The 17911-nt window shown below is 38.3% G+C and overlaps 1 protein-coding gene across 4 annotated transcripts in view; it reads right to left on the bottom strand.

The window, feature by feature from the left end:
* Positions 1 to 17911, bottom strand: part of ECPAS (Ecm29 proteasome adaptor and scaffold) — a 56865-nt gene that overhangs the window by 32717 nt on the left and 6237 nt on the right. For 2 of the 4 annotated variants that reach the window (XM_084225947.1, XM_084225946.1), the window contains exons 2-17: positions 16472 to 16602; positions 14604 to 14720; positions 12916 to 13034; positions 11667 to 11819; positions 9473 to 9641; positions 8850 to 8989; positions 7564 to 7645; positions 7227 to 7346; positions 6970 to 7055; positions 6625 to 6703; positions 5505 to 5554; positions 4880 to 4946; positions 4652 to 4774; positions 3444 to 3547; positions 2170 to 2293; positions 114 to 194 (exon numbers count right to left, since the gene is read on the bottom strand). In XM_084225947.1, the coding sequence (XP_084082073.1) occupies positions 114 to 194; positions 2170 to 2293; positions 3444 to 3547; positions 4652 to 4774; positions 4880 to 4946; positions 5505 to 5554; positions 6625 to 6703; positions 6970 to 7055; positions 7227 to 7346; positions 7564 to 7645; positions 8850 to 8989; positions 9473 to 9641; positions 11667 to 11819; positions 12916 to 13034; positions 14604 to 14720; positions 16472 to 16602 (1745 nt within the window). Of the gene's footprint in view, positions 1 to 113; positions 195 to 2169; positions 2294 to 3443; positions 3548 to 4651; positions 4775 to 4879; positions 4947 to 5504; positions 5555 to 6624; positions 6704 to 6969; positions 7056 to 7226; positions 7347 to 7563; positions 7646 to 8849; positions 8990 to 9472; positions 9642 to 11666; positions 11820 to 12915; positions 13035 to 14603; positions 14906 to 16471; positions 16603 to 17911 lie in introns of those variants that run through there. The other 2 variants (XM_084225945.1, XM_084225948.1) reach the window with 2 other exon arrangements.

The following is a 17911-nucleotide window of genomic DNA, read 5'->3' as shown; positions in this document are numbered from 1 at the left end:
AGTTTCAAAAAATTTTAGAATGTAGGGTGACTTATGGTACCTGTTAGCTTCTAACGCTGTCTTCCAGATAACTAGTGGTACACATATCTGAGGAAGTAAAACCAGACAATTACCTCTCCAAATGTGGCAGGATTAAAAGGTAACGCTGCAGTTCCAGTCATATATTTAGCTGGAGTTTTCATTCGGTGAGTGGCCTAAACAACAGAATACATTAAGAGTGGACTATTCAGACCCATAATAACAGAGATGTTGGAAAGTTCAGTTAAATTTTGCTGATATGAGTGTGTTAATCTTCCTCTTAACAACTGAAAATATGTAACACCTCTGTAATAAAAAGGGCACAATATACTTGGTAATAGTCAGTTCAATCTACTTTACACCAATTCAGAAAGTGAAAACTCTGAATGCATGGGAGAGAATAGCAGGGGAGGCTGAAGCAGTACAACATTCTTTCTTCCTTTCAGGAAACAAAGAAGCACTTAAGAACTTAAAAGTGAAGTACCTCACAAACTTCCAAACTCTGAGCCTCCCCCCCAACAGGCAACCAGAAAGCTTTAAAATGGCAGCTCTGCCAGAGGAGGCTGCAGAGCAGCCATGCTTCCCCAGTACTGGGAGGTGGGTGCCCTGTGCTGTGCCAGCCAAGTCTGGGGAGCCTCTCGGACTGAGAGAGACTTGGACGTAATCTCTCTACCTGCTATGTGGAAGGTTGCAGCAGCAAGCGAGCAACTTCTTTCCATTTAAATGTTAGCTTTCTCAAGCAGAATTATGCCAGCAGGAACACATCCAAACAGGAGGTTTTAAGTGACAGCCATGGCAAATGTTCCAGAAAAGCCATATGTATGTATTAAACAGGCAACATGCACATCAATGCGCATGTCAGTCAGGCAGCCTTGTACCTGAGTAAACACATAAGACAATTGCAGAAGGAAACTCCCCTTAACACACCACAATCTTTTGCAATGTTAATTTTAATGACATACAGAATTATTAAAGAAAACCTGATTTAGTGAACACAGTGACTCCCTTGAGGAATGGCTTCCCACCCAAACCCAGGAGACAGGGTTCTACTCTTCCACGTGTATTTTTTTTAAATGAGAGAAGGATCATGCTAAATCATGTAATCATTTTTCATCTCAGCCAATTGTGTCAAGTAATGCATACAGACTTCTCAAACATCTCTAAACGTCACAGATTATTGAAAGTATGTGAAGAATCACACTTTGAGATAACTGAACAAACAATTATACCTCTAGGATTTTTTAATACATCTTCAGGATACATAAAGATCTGAAAAGTGCTCAAAAACATTTCAATTCCCCCATGATTGAGGGACTCTTGCTTTTGTCACTAGTGATTAAACTGCACTGATCCATAATTATTTAGTGACGTTATGAACGTTAAGGAAAACTTTAAAACTAACTACAGGGCAACAGAATTGAAGAGTGTGATCTAAAACTGAATCTTGGTTTCCTAATTTTTTAGTATCTACTTAAGTAATCAGCATTCTGGACAAAAAAGGAAGTTTTCTGACAGAACTTCAAATACTTCAGAGTATTAGTAGAGTACAACACCACCAGAGCACATATTTCATAAGAAATCTCTCAGGTGTAAGAGTTCTGCTATCACAGATCTCATGCTAAATCACATGTGCTTCAAAATTACATACTTCTGACATTTTTTAAAAGGCGGGCTATTATAAGAAAAAATATTGCCAGCAACTCTCCACATCTCCTTTACTGCTTATAAGCCTAGTACAGCTACTCTACACGCAAGTGTGTAACACAGACAATATTTTAGCCAAATAAAAAGCAGTCTTCTTGCACCTTCAGGAACTGTGTTTGTAAAATATGCTGGATTATAATCCTTGAGAACTGGATTCCTCATTCCACAGATCATCTGCACAAATTGCAAGAAAACAAAACATTCCCTTTATTAAAAGATCTGTCTCACTAATTAACACTTGGATTTCTTGCAATCACTGCCAGCAGGAAGTGATGACGAGCGTTAATCTTGGCAATGAAATACTATGTTGGTCCTTATTTTGATTTTCACTTATTTTATTCCTTGGGGCAGCTGTAGGAAACAGACAGAGGGAAGGCAAGACCAAACTTATCCCATGCCTGCGTATCCTATATCTATTTGTCATTTACTGTGACAGAAGCACTGTACCTTGTCTTGAATGTAATGGACCATTTCAGGGAAGGAAGGCATCTGCTTCCCAGAACTCTCCTTTTCATTTTTTCCAGAAAATGTTCTCAGTACCCGCTGGGCTTCTCCATGTACCTCCTCCCGCCTTTCAGAAGAAAAGATGAGAAACAGACATTATTTGACCAGAACAAAAAGCCTTTAATGAGCATTAAGATATGTTGGAAACTGGGGGAGAGAGATCAGTTTTTAAATGAAATGTGGGTTTCTATGTTTTTTTTTGTTTTCTTTTTGTTTGGTTGGTTTTTTGTTGTTTTTTTCTTAATAAAGAGAGAAAAAAAATCTTCCACTACAACTTTCAATATTTGTTTATTTTAGAGACAGGAAAGAAAAGGGGATAGTACCTAGTGCTCTCTGCAAAACTGTCTGGATAAGCTCACTTCTGTTCCTCTTACATCCTTCTAGAGTTCACCATCAGTTTCTGGTTCCCACATCCTTGTTTTCCTACCTCCTCCTTCTCGCTATCACTTCCTATAGTCAAGTTTCAGCTCCCACCTACTAGGTTTATCATTATCTACTTAACAATAGATAACTACTCCTGAAACAGTGCTGACACTGCAATGACAGAGCTGGTGACAGAGTGGTTGCAGCTGATCTGCTTAGCCTTCCTTAGTTACACAAGAGCTGCTTTCATCAAAATTTTAGTAATTAAAGTAAGTTGATATAAAACCCCCACCACTTAAACTGCATAACAGAAAACCGCAAATGAAATGATTACTGTAATTTAACGAGGCACCTAATCTTCAGCAGAGAGTGGCAACTCTCAAAACAGCATGCTTAACTCTCTGCGAATACAAACTAAAAATAGACTGACAGAATTTGCCATGAAAAAATAACTTCTAGACACTACAAAAGTGATTTCAGTTAATGCATTTTATTTTTGCAATTGCAACTGATCATTAGTATGAAATGCTTTACTCACTGCAGTTCATCTGAAACAAGAAAAACAATCTCAAGACTGTCACTGAGTAACAGCTCTCCATCAGAATGTTGAGAATGTGAAGTTTGATTTCCAAACTACCATATTTAATTTTCTTCACATTATTTATGTGCGAACTTACACACACATGCAGATACATGCATTCATATTTAATGCGAATATATATATAGTCTACTGAATGTATATACATGTGTGTGTGCATATGCATATGTATATATGTACACACATATATATACATATACACAAACATACATAAGTATATATATGAGAAAATAATTTATAAAGGAAAACAACTTACGGGTCTCCTGCAGCTAACAGGAGTAAGTATCTGGAAGGGATATGATCTGGAGGGAACACTGTGCTAGCAAATTTTACGGCCACTTGACGTACTTGAACTTCAGGCTTTAAGGGAAAAGATACAAACATGGTTGAGTCTTAAATGACAGCAGTAATGACTTTCCTTCACCACTTGCACATCATCAGTCATTTGTTTTGACCTCTGGTACCCACACGATTCAAAATGTTTAGACATTTGAGACACTACTCATGCTTACAATTCATATGGCAGGAGACAGGGCAAAGAAAAGCAAACTTCTCATATATACACAAGTAGGGAATTAAATGCTTAATTAAACACATACACACTTCAGGGAATCATACTAATTCTTGAAAAACTGAACTGCTCCATCCAGGCAGTTTTGAAATGAAACTGACATATATCATCTCGCCACAGAAAACAGTGCTATGCTTAGGAGCAGCATAGCGAGAGGTGGGTAAGAAATACCAGCTTAGAGTGGTGATTGTGTCTGTAAAGTACACACAATCTCAAAAAGGTACTGCCTGGAGATTTAGATCCCTAAAGCAAAGGAGCTGTCAGCATGAAAATTATCTCTTACACTAGAAATACATACAACCTTCACAGTCAGACTGGGTACTCATGCAAACACAGAGTATACAGAGTATACAACACTCATTCCTTCTGAAAATCCAGACCTCTGTTGTATTCTGAACACAAGCAAGGAACTCAAAGTATGAGTAAGTCAAGTCCGATTTAGTCTAGACTAGTGTTTCAAGGCTAAGGTCCTGGAGAGGTTCACAGGTGCCTTATGTCATATATCACACAGCCTGCTGAAACACCACTTAGCAGTGAATGATCCTTTCTACTGAACTCTCAATGTCCCACAGTGTTTCAGAGTACTGTCCCTGAAGCATTTACTTCTCGAAGTTTTCTAAGGAGAAGACTATGAGAAACATATAATGCAATTGTAGCGGATTTGGTTTTTTGCTAAACAGAACACAAATAGAGAACTGCAGTATCACCTTTCTTGCCATCACCGAGCCATGTTAAAAGTATTTTATTTGAGCATACACACCCTGCCTTCTCCCAGACAGGCCAACACATTCAGTAAGAAAAGGAAGATCTGACAAGAAGTGTCAGGAAACAGGAAGACAATTAATTGTTTGGGGGTTTTTTTAGGTATGTGATTTCGACTCCACTGAAAATACCTTTATTAAATAAGAAGCTACAAGAGCTTCCATCAGGGTACGCTGGGCTCCTTCCAAGTTACTGTATGCTCCAACCATCATAGACAATGCCTCTTGAATGGCAAGCCTAGTATCAGCATCTTCCTAGAGTAAAAAACCAAGAATTCTCATTTACAGCATATAGCATCAAGAATTCAGCAAAATCAGAAGAAAACAATAATGATTTCCCAAAGCCCCATCAGCACCCACCTTGCATAAGGCTTCAAAAAACTGCTGTACCAGGGCTATATCCTTGGTAAAGAGCTGAGGCATTCGGCTGAAACAAGATATTTTAATCCATGAAGCTTTTGTTTTATTAAGTTGAAATGCTTCACACTTCATTGGTCTTCCCCTCATTCCAAATTTTAAGTGTCAAACAATTAGAGCCAACACAGAAAGTTTGCTCTATCTTAGCCATATCCACCATAAATCAGCACATTCTCCCTCCCTTAACACAGTTTGGAAAGTGAGACATTTTATGGACAACCACTTGGATCACCAGCACATGACTGACCATACCAGCTGCCTAGCTTCATGCACTCTGCTCTTTGCTGTACATTCCTTAAATTTGTATTTCTGGCAATCCAGAATGCAGAACCATTTCTTAAATTCTGTGCATAATTCATAAGCTGCCATTAATCTCTGCTAGAGAAGCTATCAGGTGAAAACATACTTCTTTTCACATCTCTGAAGTTGTCACAAGAAGAACACTTTTCTCGCACTGTGCACTCAACTGCAAAACTGGTAGGTGGCATAAAGCTTGCTGCTGGTAAATTAACTAGTTACTCTGAGGAAGTTATTCAATGTCTCATTGCTTAAATGATGCTTCAGTTACCTGGAGAGCTTTCCAACTGCTGAATATGCCATTGATAGCAGTTTTGAATCCTTGAATAATAAAACAATAAACAGAATTTAGCAAAACCAGAAATACACACAGGTATATCTTTTATAAATACACATTTACTTTATATTCTGTCTTCAAATTGCTCAAGCAGGCTTTCATGGAGAAAGAATCCTAAAATACAAAGTATTTCTATCCAAGAATAAAAACATTATCTAGAAATAGAGGGAGCACACTTTTGTCTAAGAAACAGAGAAACTGCAAGTTGTGGCAAAATGCAAATCTCTCTTCTGGTCTCAGCTAACTACATTTTAGTTTAAGAGACACAAATAAGGAGATTCAATGAGGATATGAAACTGTTGCAAAGGGACAGAAAGCACTAGCTCTGAACAGCAGCTGTAAACAAAGGAAGCTGTTTGCAAAATGCATCCTGTGGATGACCAATACAGCACATTTATACACAGGGGCTTACTTCCTCCTATTTCATTCCTTTCCCAATGGCAGGGAGTCCCATGCATTCAAATGCCAGCTCAGGCCAGAAGGTCACATTCAAAGGTGAAACAAAGCAGCAAGAAGTTCAAAGCTGCAGAAAAGGTGATCTGCAACATGGGTCCTTTCTATGGTACATGTAGAAGTATCATGGAGAATTTGACTTTTGAAACAGCACTGGAAACACCTCATCAGGCCAGACTGGTATTTGCAGTCCTCTTTGGTAAAACCCTTCCCACAGTAATACCATCCCTGGATAGATAGCACGGAAGGTATAACAAGCAGGCCTATACAGATGCTTAACACAAGGAGATAAACATCCAGAGTTAAGACCTTGTGTGCTCCAGAGTAAGGGCAGCTAGATACTACTTTGACTTCTCTCTTTATATTACAAAAACTATTAGTTTCTTCAGATTTTGCAATTGGTGCCCAAGCACATATCTATCAGTGTTAAATAAATAAAACAGTTTTGCTACATAGCGTTTTAAAATATTTGCTTCTCTTCCAACAAAAATTCTTAAAAGGCATTCTCCAGCAACGTCTCAAGCAAACACAAAAAAAATCATGCATTTATCTTTTGCTTGTATTCACATGAAGAATTATAGTAAAGAATTTTTCATCTTACCTCTTTGTATTCATTGATCAGCTTTGTAAGTCCATTTAAAAGCATTGGACCTAAGGGCTTTATTTTATTCTCTGGACAACTGCAATTAGAGAAACCAACAAAATATTTTCTTTTGCATCCCTGAAAAGGTTCTCCTCTAGTATCACTTCTCTCGACTGTGTTAAGATCAGATATCACAACTTACTGTGTGCAAGCACAGACACACTGAGCTTTCCAGATTAAGTAAAAAAAACCCTACTTTCTCTGTATTTTAGTACTCATTAGTTCAGTTGCATTTTTATTAAACAGAGTGGCTTCTAGGCAAATAGCTAAAAACCACTAAAAAGTGCTCTCTGAACTACTTACATGATACAAATATGATGTACAAACTGCAAAGACAGACTTCTCAGTTTTGCATTTGTGTTTGCACCAAAGAGTCCATCATACACCACCTGACGAAAAGGAAGGAGCAGGTTACAGAGTGTCCGGCTTCACTTCAAAGATTTTCATTCCCCCTCTTCTTTAAACACTGTCATCAATAACAATGCTTTCTACCCCTAAGTACTGGAGGAACTGTATCATCAAAGTTATTAGGAAGTGTAGCTTTGGAAAATACGCATCACCTGAATGTTAGCTGGGAACATTTCTGCAGCTTGCCGGGATCGTAGAAGATGAGGAACTATCTTTAATTTAACACGGGTGCTGACTGACTCTCGTTTCATTTCTGGTTTCAGAATAGATCCCTGTCAGAAACAGAGATTAAATTACTTTCTTTTGCAAATCAGCACACACTGGCACAGAGAAAAAAATTATTCAAATAGCATAAATATTCAGTGAAAGCAGATATCAAAGGAAGTGATAGATTAAGAAATACAAATAGGTTTTTTTAAATAAAGTAAGACAACTAAAGCTACTTCTTCAGCAATTAAGAAGATAGACAACTTTGGAGGCAAGCCTTACCTCCTTGGTTTTCAGTGGTATATCCCCAAGATACACTTTATACATTTTGTTGATGATAGCAGGATTGTTCCAGTCAATTAAACTGAAGGAAAAAAACAAATTGAACACAAATTGTTATGATTCTGACCTCTGACTACTTCTTAAAATACAGCATTTTGTATCATATTCATATCAGTCCCAAAATTTACACAAAACTTCACAGTTTGACTTCTGACCACTTTTTCCATATCCACATAATATACAGTCATAATGAATGTGAACTAATTACACTATAACAATTTCTGACAACATGATATCAAGTAATTTGTTAAAAATCTACATGCTCCTTTCTCTGCTACTGAAACAAGACATACAGACCATGGTGATCGACCAATTGAATATCAAACAGTAATCTGTGAACCAGCATACATGTCTTATAAAAGCCATTCAACATTACATATTGTCCTCACAGTTTTCTCTCCGGGCATCTATCTCATCAGAAGGAAAGATGAGACAAGAAGAAGAGATCAGCTTCTTTAATCAGACTTCATCATTTAATAGAATCAAAACCCCTGTCATGACTGAGGTACATGAACAGACTTCCACTGGAGAAGGTTTCACATGAAAAATCTGACTCCATGTTAAATAGTCCTACATATTTCAAAGATGTAGCTATATTTCAAAGATGATGCCACCTACATATTTCAAAGATGGCCCTGTCTTGCTCCAGCGGCCTACATGAGCCAGCAAATGTCCCACTGTCAATGTCTCAGCAAACAGTATCAACAGCCATTACTCTGGCCTCTTGATGAGTTAAAGACAGAAGCGCTGTCTTTAGATGATTAGGGGCGAACTGCAGGTGAGCAGAAGCTTCAGCAATAACAACAACAGTGTTTGCCAAACTTTCTAGACTATGATCCATTTCACAATCAGTCTCTTTACTCTCCTAATAAATTAAATGAAACTATACTTTTCTGAGAATCATTTACTAAAGCCTTATTGACAATTGATAATCCACAGGGGGCAATGTGGAAACCATCGTTATTTTTCATGATTTGGCAAGAAAATGGCTCAGAAGTGATACCAAAAATGATCAAACCCACACAGCTAAAGCTGTCAGTTTTGGAGACAAGTGACATTTCCAGCTGCAAGACTGCAAACCACAAATTCCCAGCCCAGTGGAAAGACATGGCAGCTTCACAGATATACAGGGAACCTCAGCCTTTCTCGCTCCAGCATAGTCTCTCTGGAGCACTACATTCATTGTGATAGCTGTTTCAGGAATACTTACACCATCTTTTCCTTACCTTTGCTTGCTCTTTAGCTCAAGGTCTGCTGCAGTGGCAACACTGTGTCTTGTATCACTGGAGGCTACAACCAGGTGTATAACAGCTTCAAGTTCGGGCACTTGCTCAGCCTCGATGAACTTCACTATCCCCAGCTTACACTGTTCAAAACCAGGGAAAGCAGAGTTACTGACAAGAAGGCGAATGTTACAGTAACTGTAGCACCTCAGCTGTCTCAAATCACTCTGTTCACTTAAGGAGAAGTTCACCTGCTCTCCATCTCTTAGCTTGCCTCCTGTCAAAGTTATCTGCCAGCAACCTACCAGCATTACCATAATGGCATACTCTTTTACACCACTGCTGAAAAGGGATGCTTCAGAAGTCACTGTTGCAACCTTTCAGAGTAAAACACAAGAGTAGGCTGCAGTCATGGCTGCTTCCCAATCAGCTTCCTTCCCACCTCACCACTGCTAAATTCCTTAAGGCATCATGCAAAATTCCTCAGTAAATTCCCTCAAGGCAACTGAAGACCTGGTCAAAAATAAGTTACCTATTTTCCCTCTGCCCTTCCATTCCTCCATCTGCAACTGTCCCCATTACCGTACCCACAATTCACCACAGAGCAGCCCCAGAGCTCTAAATACCTGTTCTAGCAGCTCTGGTGTCCATGGACTATCTCCAATTACCCTTTTGGCTGCATAAAAGCTCATCCCTGGAGGTGGCTGAGGGATTCCAGAACCTCCCACGCTATTTGATGAAGACCCCTGGGCTGAGGGCACGTTTTGTCGACTTTGAGATTCATTCAATACAAACCTAAAAAGGCAGGGAAAGACCTTTATTAGAGCCGTTTCCAATCCACATTACCAGCTGAATTAGATTCTGGAGTTGAGAAAGACACATAACTTGTCCAATTTGATTATTTTTCTCTAATTAATCCCATGATTCTAACATAAGACAGAATTTGAGGCTCTGCTACCAATTATCCCAATATATTCTGCAAGAGCCATAACAGTGTCATTGTCAATGAAAACAAACTTCAGTTAGAAAAGGGAAGGGTCCACTGGCATTTCCAGAAAGGGTCCTTAGCTTACAAATCAGAAAAAATTATTTCTTTTGTATTAGAAGTAAATACTCATGCTGTACTACAAGAAACTCATGCTAAAAGCTCCAATAATATTTGTATGATTTCTATAAAAAATACAAACCTAACAAGGGAAACAATGAAGCATATGCAACACACGTGGCAGCAAACATCCTGATGTAAAAAAATAAATAAATTCGATACTGTCTTGGAAAACGGCAGTTTTAGTACGGAGCAGAGAAGGAAAGCAAAAATAAAAAGAAGTTTACAGAGCTTGTTCTTTTTTAAGACCAGCTAGTCCAGCTGCCCTGTGCTCACTTTCATGCTTTTATAAAAGCCACCACACTGCTCCATGTATCCTTGGAAGATGGCCAAATGGCTTCAAAATTGCACTGCAGAGACCAGCAAGAATTCTTTTGCCCCAAGCAGCCTCCCATTTTGCATTCAGCACACAGGCAACAAAAAGAGGTAAACAATCTCAACAATAGGAATTCCAAGTCTCATTAGTTAAAACTTAAAACACTTTATTATGAGCTTTAAACCCCATAGTTAAGCTTTCTGGTTGCTTTACTGCAGCAAACTGGTAAGGCTAAATCACAACTGGACAATGACAGATCAAGTTCTAACAAGCATAAATTAGCTGTAAACCACTGCAAACAGCTTCACCCCAGGGAACAAGACTTTAAGAGACAGACAACTAGAGCCACAGGCTAATTTAAGACACTCTAGCACCTTCTGGCAAGAAAATTAAAACCTTCACCTCCTAATTTCAGTGCCTCTGAGTGTTTTCTCAGACGTCTCTTCCAAACGAAATGATTCTGTGATTTAAAAACTCATGCTTGGCCCAAGTATTAAAGTGTGGAAGGGAGTGAAGTCTCACTGGAAAGCCCAAAGATTCATCTGTTGAAGCTACAGCCACCGATGAAGCCAAGGGCAATTAACCTGAGCCAACTGAAGAGTGTGAATCATGAACAGAAGAACAAGCACCTGAAACTGTGCTGCAAGATCCTGTATATTCAAATGAAATGGAAGTAGTCCCCTAATTATCTGATGGAAAGCACGGCCTCCAACAAATTGACGTGGAGAAAGACCACGTGTTCCCTATTTTAAATTCATTCCTTCAGGTTAATCCACTCAGGCAAGCAAGAATTATGAGCTCAAATAGATCATACTGGCACCAATCCTATGAGACTTTTATTGCCAGAAAAAAATAGAAACATGTTCAACCATCAAAATTATTTCTATTTTTTTTCCAAAGCAAAAGGTCCCTAGCAATACAAAGAAACAAAAAAACCCCAACAAAACAGTTAGTGGAAAAAACATTTTGAGAAAGTATTGATTTTGGACGCTAGAACGTTCCTAACAAGCAGTGATCAGTAAATTCAAGTTGTTCTGTACATTCTTCTTGCTTTCAAAGACAGTGTTCATACTGTTTGAACACTTCTCACCAGAAGACAGACACAAGACCAATCATGTTCAAAGGTTCAGTTCTGGAAAGCACAAGTTTTTAGAGATTATTCTTGCTTATGATCTCAGAGCAATAAGCCTTAAAACTCAACTGCAGAAAGATGGGCACACATTTTTGAAAGGGTTGGCTATCTGGTTCTTACAATTATTAACTTCTTTTGTACTTTTCTACTGGTTTCATTCAAGCCAGGAAGTAACAGCGCACTTTAAATGTGTTTTCAAGGGTGTAGTTTGTACTGTTTCACACATAAAGAACACATCAATGCTGGGGAAGACTGGTATCAACTCACCCATAAGGCATAAGAAGAACATCCAACATAAAGTCCAAAAGCAGCTGTACAGTCTTTGGTTTTTCAGCAAGATTAAATGGAGAAGCTGCTGCTTTCAGTGGTTCAGCAGGGTATTTCATGTGAAAAAGGGTTGGTATTAGAAGATGCATTAGGCTGAAAAACAATTACATTTACTGCAACCATTTTAAAAACCACACCTGTTTACTAATAATATACAAGAGAGAAACCTTTTACAACAAGCCTGTTCCTTAATTGCAAAAAAAGAAAATCTTAACCAAAGTTGAACATATTCACAATCCAGTGGCTTCTATTTACCACCTAATGTACTTAAAAATGGAAAGCAGAAGATAAATTAGGATTTGTGCTTAAAATGGAATATATGTGTCTGCATGCATGCAGACAGCTGGAGAGATAAAGTCACTATCTTTGTCCAGATTTTTGACAGTTTCATAATTATGCCACAAAATACAGTATAGGGCTGCCTCATCCTTAAGACACACTGGCAAATGTATAGCAGTACAGCTGGATTTTCCAAAGCTCTCTTCACTCATGTGAAGAAGCCTTTTCAACAGAGAAAAACCACACTTCAAGTATTTTCACACTAATGTCATGAATGGAAGAAAGATTTTACTCAAGACCTTTCAGTAATGTCATTTAAAAATATTTTTACACCATTACAGTATGTAGAGTGAATGAAGACATGACTTTAATGATGTTTTCCAATACCAACACAGTGGAAACTCATCTCAATGTAGGTAAGAACCAGGCCCACCCATAGAGATTCTTAATATACAGCAGTTCCCAACACTCTTTTTTTCATATATTACAACTTAGCTAAAACTCCTACTTCCTTGAAACACTACCTCTCAATTCAGAGTGGCCAATCTGAGACAGGAAGCACTGCTCCTGCAGCTGGGTCAGAGGGTATCTACTGAAGGTCTGGCTTTAAGCTGGAAACCAGAACTTGATGAAGATGCATGGGGAATATGGACAGGCATTTCACTTCCATCATAACACAGACCTCTTATCATACAGGGAGTCTGCTGCAGCAGATTCTGTGTATTATTACAGCATTAGACTATAACAATTTCTTGTTACAACTCAAATGACTGGTTTACTGGTCCAAATTGTACACGGCAAGAACATCCTAAGTCATGAAGACAGCACTAAGGAAATATTTTAACAACTAATATAAATTATTTACTAAAATAATACCAACAAAATTCACTCCAAGAGTAGGAAGTCATACCTGTCTTGTTGTGGCTGAGGTTTCCCTTCCATCGCAGTGAGAAGGGTCGGAGCCAATTCACACTGTTTTTCGACAGGCAGACGGGGGTATCCCATCTTAACATAAATTATGGTAAAATTCTAAAGGGGTAGAAAAAGCACATAGTATTGCAGCAATGGAAAAGAAATATGTGCTCCTTAACCTTTTGTTGTATGTTCTGTTACATAACTGGGTATTGGAAACAACGTATGTTTTGCAAGACCAAATTCTTAAGTCTAAGACTTATCAGACTGACAACCATTATAGTGGAGACTCAGCAAGGACTAGTCAGAGTAGGTCTTGCTGGGTCTCTGCTTTAAAAGCAGTGGAAAAAAACAATGAAAAAACCTCTCTCTGGTTTGTCTTTTTCACTGCCAATTTCACCAAAAGCAGCTGCAACTAAGCAACAGCTTAAAATAAGGCAAACATAATGATCTCTCTTATCTATTTCTGAAATAAAATAGAATACAATATTCAATAAATAAAAAGTCAGCAGCATAGACAAAATTTCTCTTAAAAACGTGTTTCAAAATCACCTCATTTTAAAGCAGCAAATGCAGTTAAGAGTCCAGCGACAGGACAGCACAGCAGAGCAATACTGAATACTGGACTATGCTGTTCATCTAAATCCAGCCAAGAAGTGCAGAGGTAAGAGCTGTGTCCCACAACCTGGCTGAAAGCAGTGCCAAAGAGTGTTGTAGTGCACTACACTACTTTGTAGATGACACTTGAGTTAATGCTATGAAGCCTTATGATGCAAAGGAATATGCATTGCTTAGATACTTGAATGAAAAGACATTTTGACAGGTACAGCCAAATACAGCCAAATACAGCGTTTGTCAAGTATGTCTCTAAACAAGATGGTTCATTTTGCTCTACAAGACATATGCACTCCAGAAGTCTTGGTCATTTCTAAAAAGTAAATTCCAGATAATGTCACTTGCTGAGGACAACCTAAGACTACTTTTCTGTATGTCACTACTGTTTAAAGTCTAAATATTTCTCCAAACATTTCTAACACGTTTTTAAATTTATGCTACACACAGGACTTAACAGTAAAACAAAAAGTACAAAGTTTCCCTATGATTTAATCACTTTTGTTTCATCATGATGATTTGCAACAGACATATCAAAACTGAAATGTAAACTGCCTCATAGTTTCATAGTTTTGGAAAAAACATTTTTAAACTATTTTCACTTTTTAAATTAGATTGAATTAAATAACCTATGAAAGTTTCACAATCCATAAAATAACATTTTTTTCATCTTGCTCAGCTATGGTCCATAAAATCACATAAAAAAAACAGGTCCTCATGGGCTCAAAGAGATAAGGGTGTTTTAAGTAAAACTCTGATCCTGCAGATATCAGGATAAGGATTGGTAGCTGCTTGCAAAATGCAGCTTTTACCAATGAACAGACCCTTTACAATACAAGCAATGACAATTCATGCAACCATGAAATATCAAGAGTAACTGTCTAATTTGAACAGCAAAATGCTTTATGAAACCAAGTTGCACCTACACCAGACTATAAAACTGAGTATAAAAATCCTCTTAAAACATCAACCTCATAACAATTACATACTTGCTAGGAAAACTGACAAAGCTAAATATAAAGAATATTCTGCTTGCTAAACTAAAGCAGCAAACAGTCTTGGAGGAACACTTACAGTGACAAATGACACTGCAGAAGGATCTTGATACTGAACTAGCAGTGTCTCTACTGGAAGCTGAATTTTTGGTCGACTTTTGATGCGCTTATTCAGATGAACCAGCAGCTCCATGACCTGACAGGGAGAAAAAAAACCAAATAAAAACAAACAAACAAAACAAAAACAAAACAAACCCCCCAAAACAAAAACAAAACACAAAAACAAAATCCCAGCCAAAACAAACAAAACATCAATAACAAACAAACAAAATTTGAAAGAACCACCATTAATATTGCTACTCTGGAGTCCAATCATCAACCTCAATCCATTAGGCAGGCTTAGTATAAGCAAATCAGGCCTGATCTTAATTTGTAAGAAATCAGCAGCCATCATTTATATTATTATCTTGAAACCATGTCACTGTTAAAACAAACACAATAGTCCCAAAGCACACCACAATCAATAACAGTTACAAATTCATACTATTTTAGAGAGGGAAAAAAAACCTGTCTACAAAGATCTCTCTGAGAAAGGGTAGGAGACACTGAGACAGAATTCAAGAAACATGTTCAAATGATCAAGTGCTATAATTGCTTGTATTATTATAATCTGGTGAGAATGAAAATCAAGAGTTTAAACACCTAAAAGGAAGAAATGCATTTTATTTCATTATTCACTCTAATGTAAAAACTATTAACTGCTACCACTACAATACACTCTAAAGTAGGCTGTGTGCTTTCAAGAGTCCCCTTAAAATTTAATTTTCAAAAGACTAGTCCTCCCCTTTCCTGAATTTTCCAACACTCCCAAACAACTGATAACAGATTCCAGCTTAGAGAAAAAAGATCATACAAAAATACCCTAGGAATTTTCATTAGCTGGTTACATGTCTTCCTTCACAGCTTCAAGCACACATGGTAAGGAGGTATTCAGAAGAACACCCCATCTGGGTTGGAGTATCTGTCCTTCAGCACAGTGGAATGGCACGACATCCATGGATCCACTTTCATGTAATCACTCTTAGAGACATGTTTTGCGCAAAACTTTGAGAAAAATCCATGCTACAGTAACTCGCAGGTTCTGTAATCTACTTACAAATGCAATGACAGTATGACCATTTCCCTATTTCTATGAGACAGAGGGACTTATTGAAAGCTTCTTTTCCACCACCAACCCCCAACACTTCATCTGCACTCTGCTCTAAAACATTCCAGTCCACTCCTATTACCAGACCTAAAACCTAATGCAGGAACCTGAATTCCCCAGTTATATATTAAATTCCACCTCTAAAACTGCTTGGTCCTTGCTCCTTATGCCTGGTTACAGGCAAAAACCGAACAGTTTTGGTACATACTAAGGTACCTGAATAAATTTTGTCATAAAGCTGTCTTATGTACCACAGAACTGATTTTTTTCAGGTAGGTAGGACAGTCTATCTTCAAAATTACTTGGTTCTTGCTCTTATTCCAGTTATCAGTCAAGTGAATGACATCAATGAGTATGGCTTCATGGTATTTTGTGCACAGAAGAAGGCTTGCTTCACATGTGGCCTAAGTCAGGTGAAAGCACAACTGCCCTGGAAGCCAAGGCAACCATCCCTATGGCAGCAAGCCTTGATCCCAAGCTAACTCAGAGCTAGCTGGCCTCAAGTGGAAACAAATACAGCCTTCACACATCAGCAAAACCCGTGCTGACACAAGCACTGACTGTTTTGTTTAAGCTCTAACAGGTGTAATGAACCAATTCTCTATTATGGTAATGATAAATTTTCCTCAGAGTCATTTTCTCAACAGAGAACATCCAAGCATAGCAAATCATGGTACATCACAGGGATTTCCTTCTCCCCGATCAGGACAATGTCTCTTTATGGTAAATTGACCCTTTACCTTTTTGCGAACTCCTTCCTGTGTGCTGGACAGCTTGAGGAGAACAGGGGGTAGGAATTTGGAAATAATGTTCTGTAACTGCTCATCTGTTTCTGCATGGCCAAGACGTAAGAACACACGCTCCAGCTGATCTGCAATTAATTAAAGAAAGAAAAAAGAAAAAGAGAAACTGATTGAAACTCAAAATTTCTGTATCAAGAAAACTTTTTCTGAACATCCCCTAACGGTCTTAAAAAAAACTCTGCACAATGTAATTAGAGTACTTATATCTCAAAAGCACTCATCACAGATTTTTAACACTGAGAAAACAATTCATGGCAGAAACCAGCCTGATGGCTTCTAGTACTAGCCTTGACAAGTACAGGGAGACCTCTCCTAGCAAAGACAAAAACAATTAATGCTGCCTTTGCATGTACAGTCCACACACCTGAAAACACAAGAAACAATCTAGAGTGAAAAATCAGGTTTTTTGAAGCTCAAGACAACTGCTCCATGGTAAATTTGATATGCACACGTTAGGGTTACAGGAGTATTCATACAACATCTTGACACATGCTAACCTGTCCAGCACCTGTCCACTGGGGCACTTAGGTCTCCTAGAAAATCTGAACAAACGTTGGCTGAGGCAGTTGTTTGTTAAAAGTAGCTGATCTGTTTTCAAAAAGACAGCACTATCATCAATAGGAGTAAGGGCACAAGCATCAAATGTAGGACATACTGTTGTGATCCTACTATCACTCTACAAAGCGGCTGGAGTGTTTCAACTTACCTTCCTCTGGCCAGCTAATCTTCTCCCCAAATCCAGAAAGGAACGAACAAAAAATCATTTCACAAAAATAGATGACAGCAAAAATTTTCTGTCAATAGCTCAAGCACAAAGGCTAACGATCATTTGTTTTTATAAAAACAAGGTTAAAAGTCCTTATTTGAAGTGCCAGCATGCAGCTGTCCCAACAGCTACACCAAAAGCAAAGCAAAGCCTCCCCAACAAGAGCAGCATTCCCAACAGCTGGACCAAGAAGAGTTCTTGTGCACAGGACCAGGAGCATGTTTTTCATCCTGCAGCAATGACGTCCAGACCCACAGGCAGCAAGGAGACCCAATGCTTTTGAAGGGCTAAAGGTCTTAAGACATCTTACAAAGAGGAAATAATTTCCCCAAAGACTAATGTAAAGCAACTTATAGCAAGCTGAGATTAGAGGGAGACCAAGGAGAGGCCTCCTTCAGCAGAGGAGGATCATCAAGCTGATTGTAAAGGACTACAGGAAAAAAAAAAAAAAAAAGAGAAAAAAAAGCACTGGTACAGGACAGCAGTAAAGATGAGGTGAATGGATATGGTTAGAACCGAAGTGAATAAAAGCGATGTTGAAATGCAAATACAGCTCTAACTAGCAAACCTATGATGATATGGCTTCAGAAGCCTTTACTGTCCTATTTTTA

The sequence above is a fragment of the Fringilla coelebs genome, assembly GCF_963513975.1.
Source record: "Fringilla coelebs genome assembly, chromosome: Z".
NCBI lineage: Eukaryota > Metazoa > Chordata > Aves > Passeriformes > Fringillidae > Fringilla > Fringilla coelebs.
This window is presented reverse-complemented; position numbering and strand designations above follow the sequence as displayed.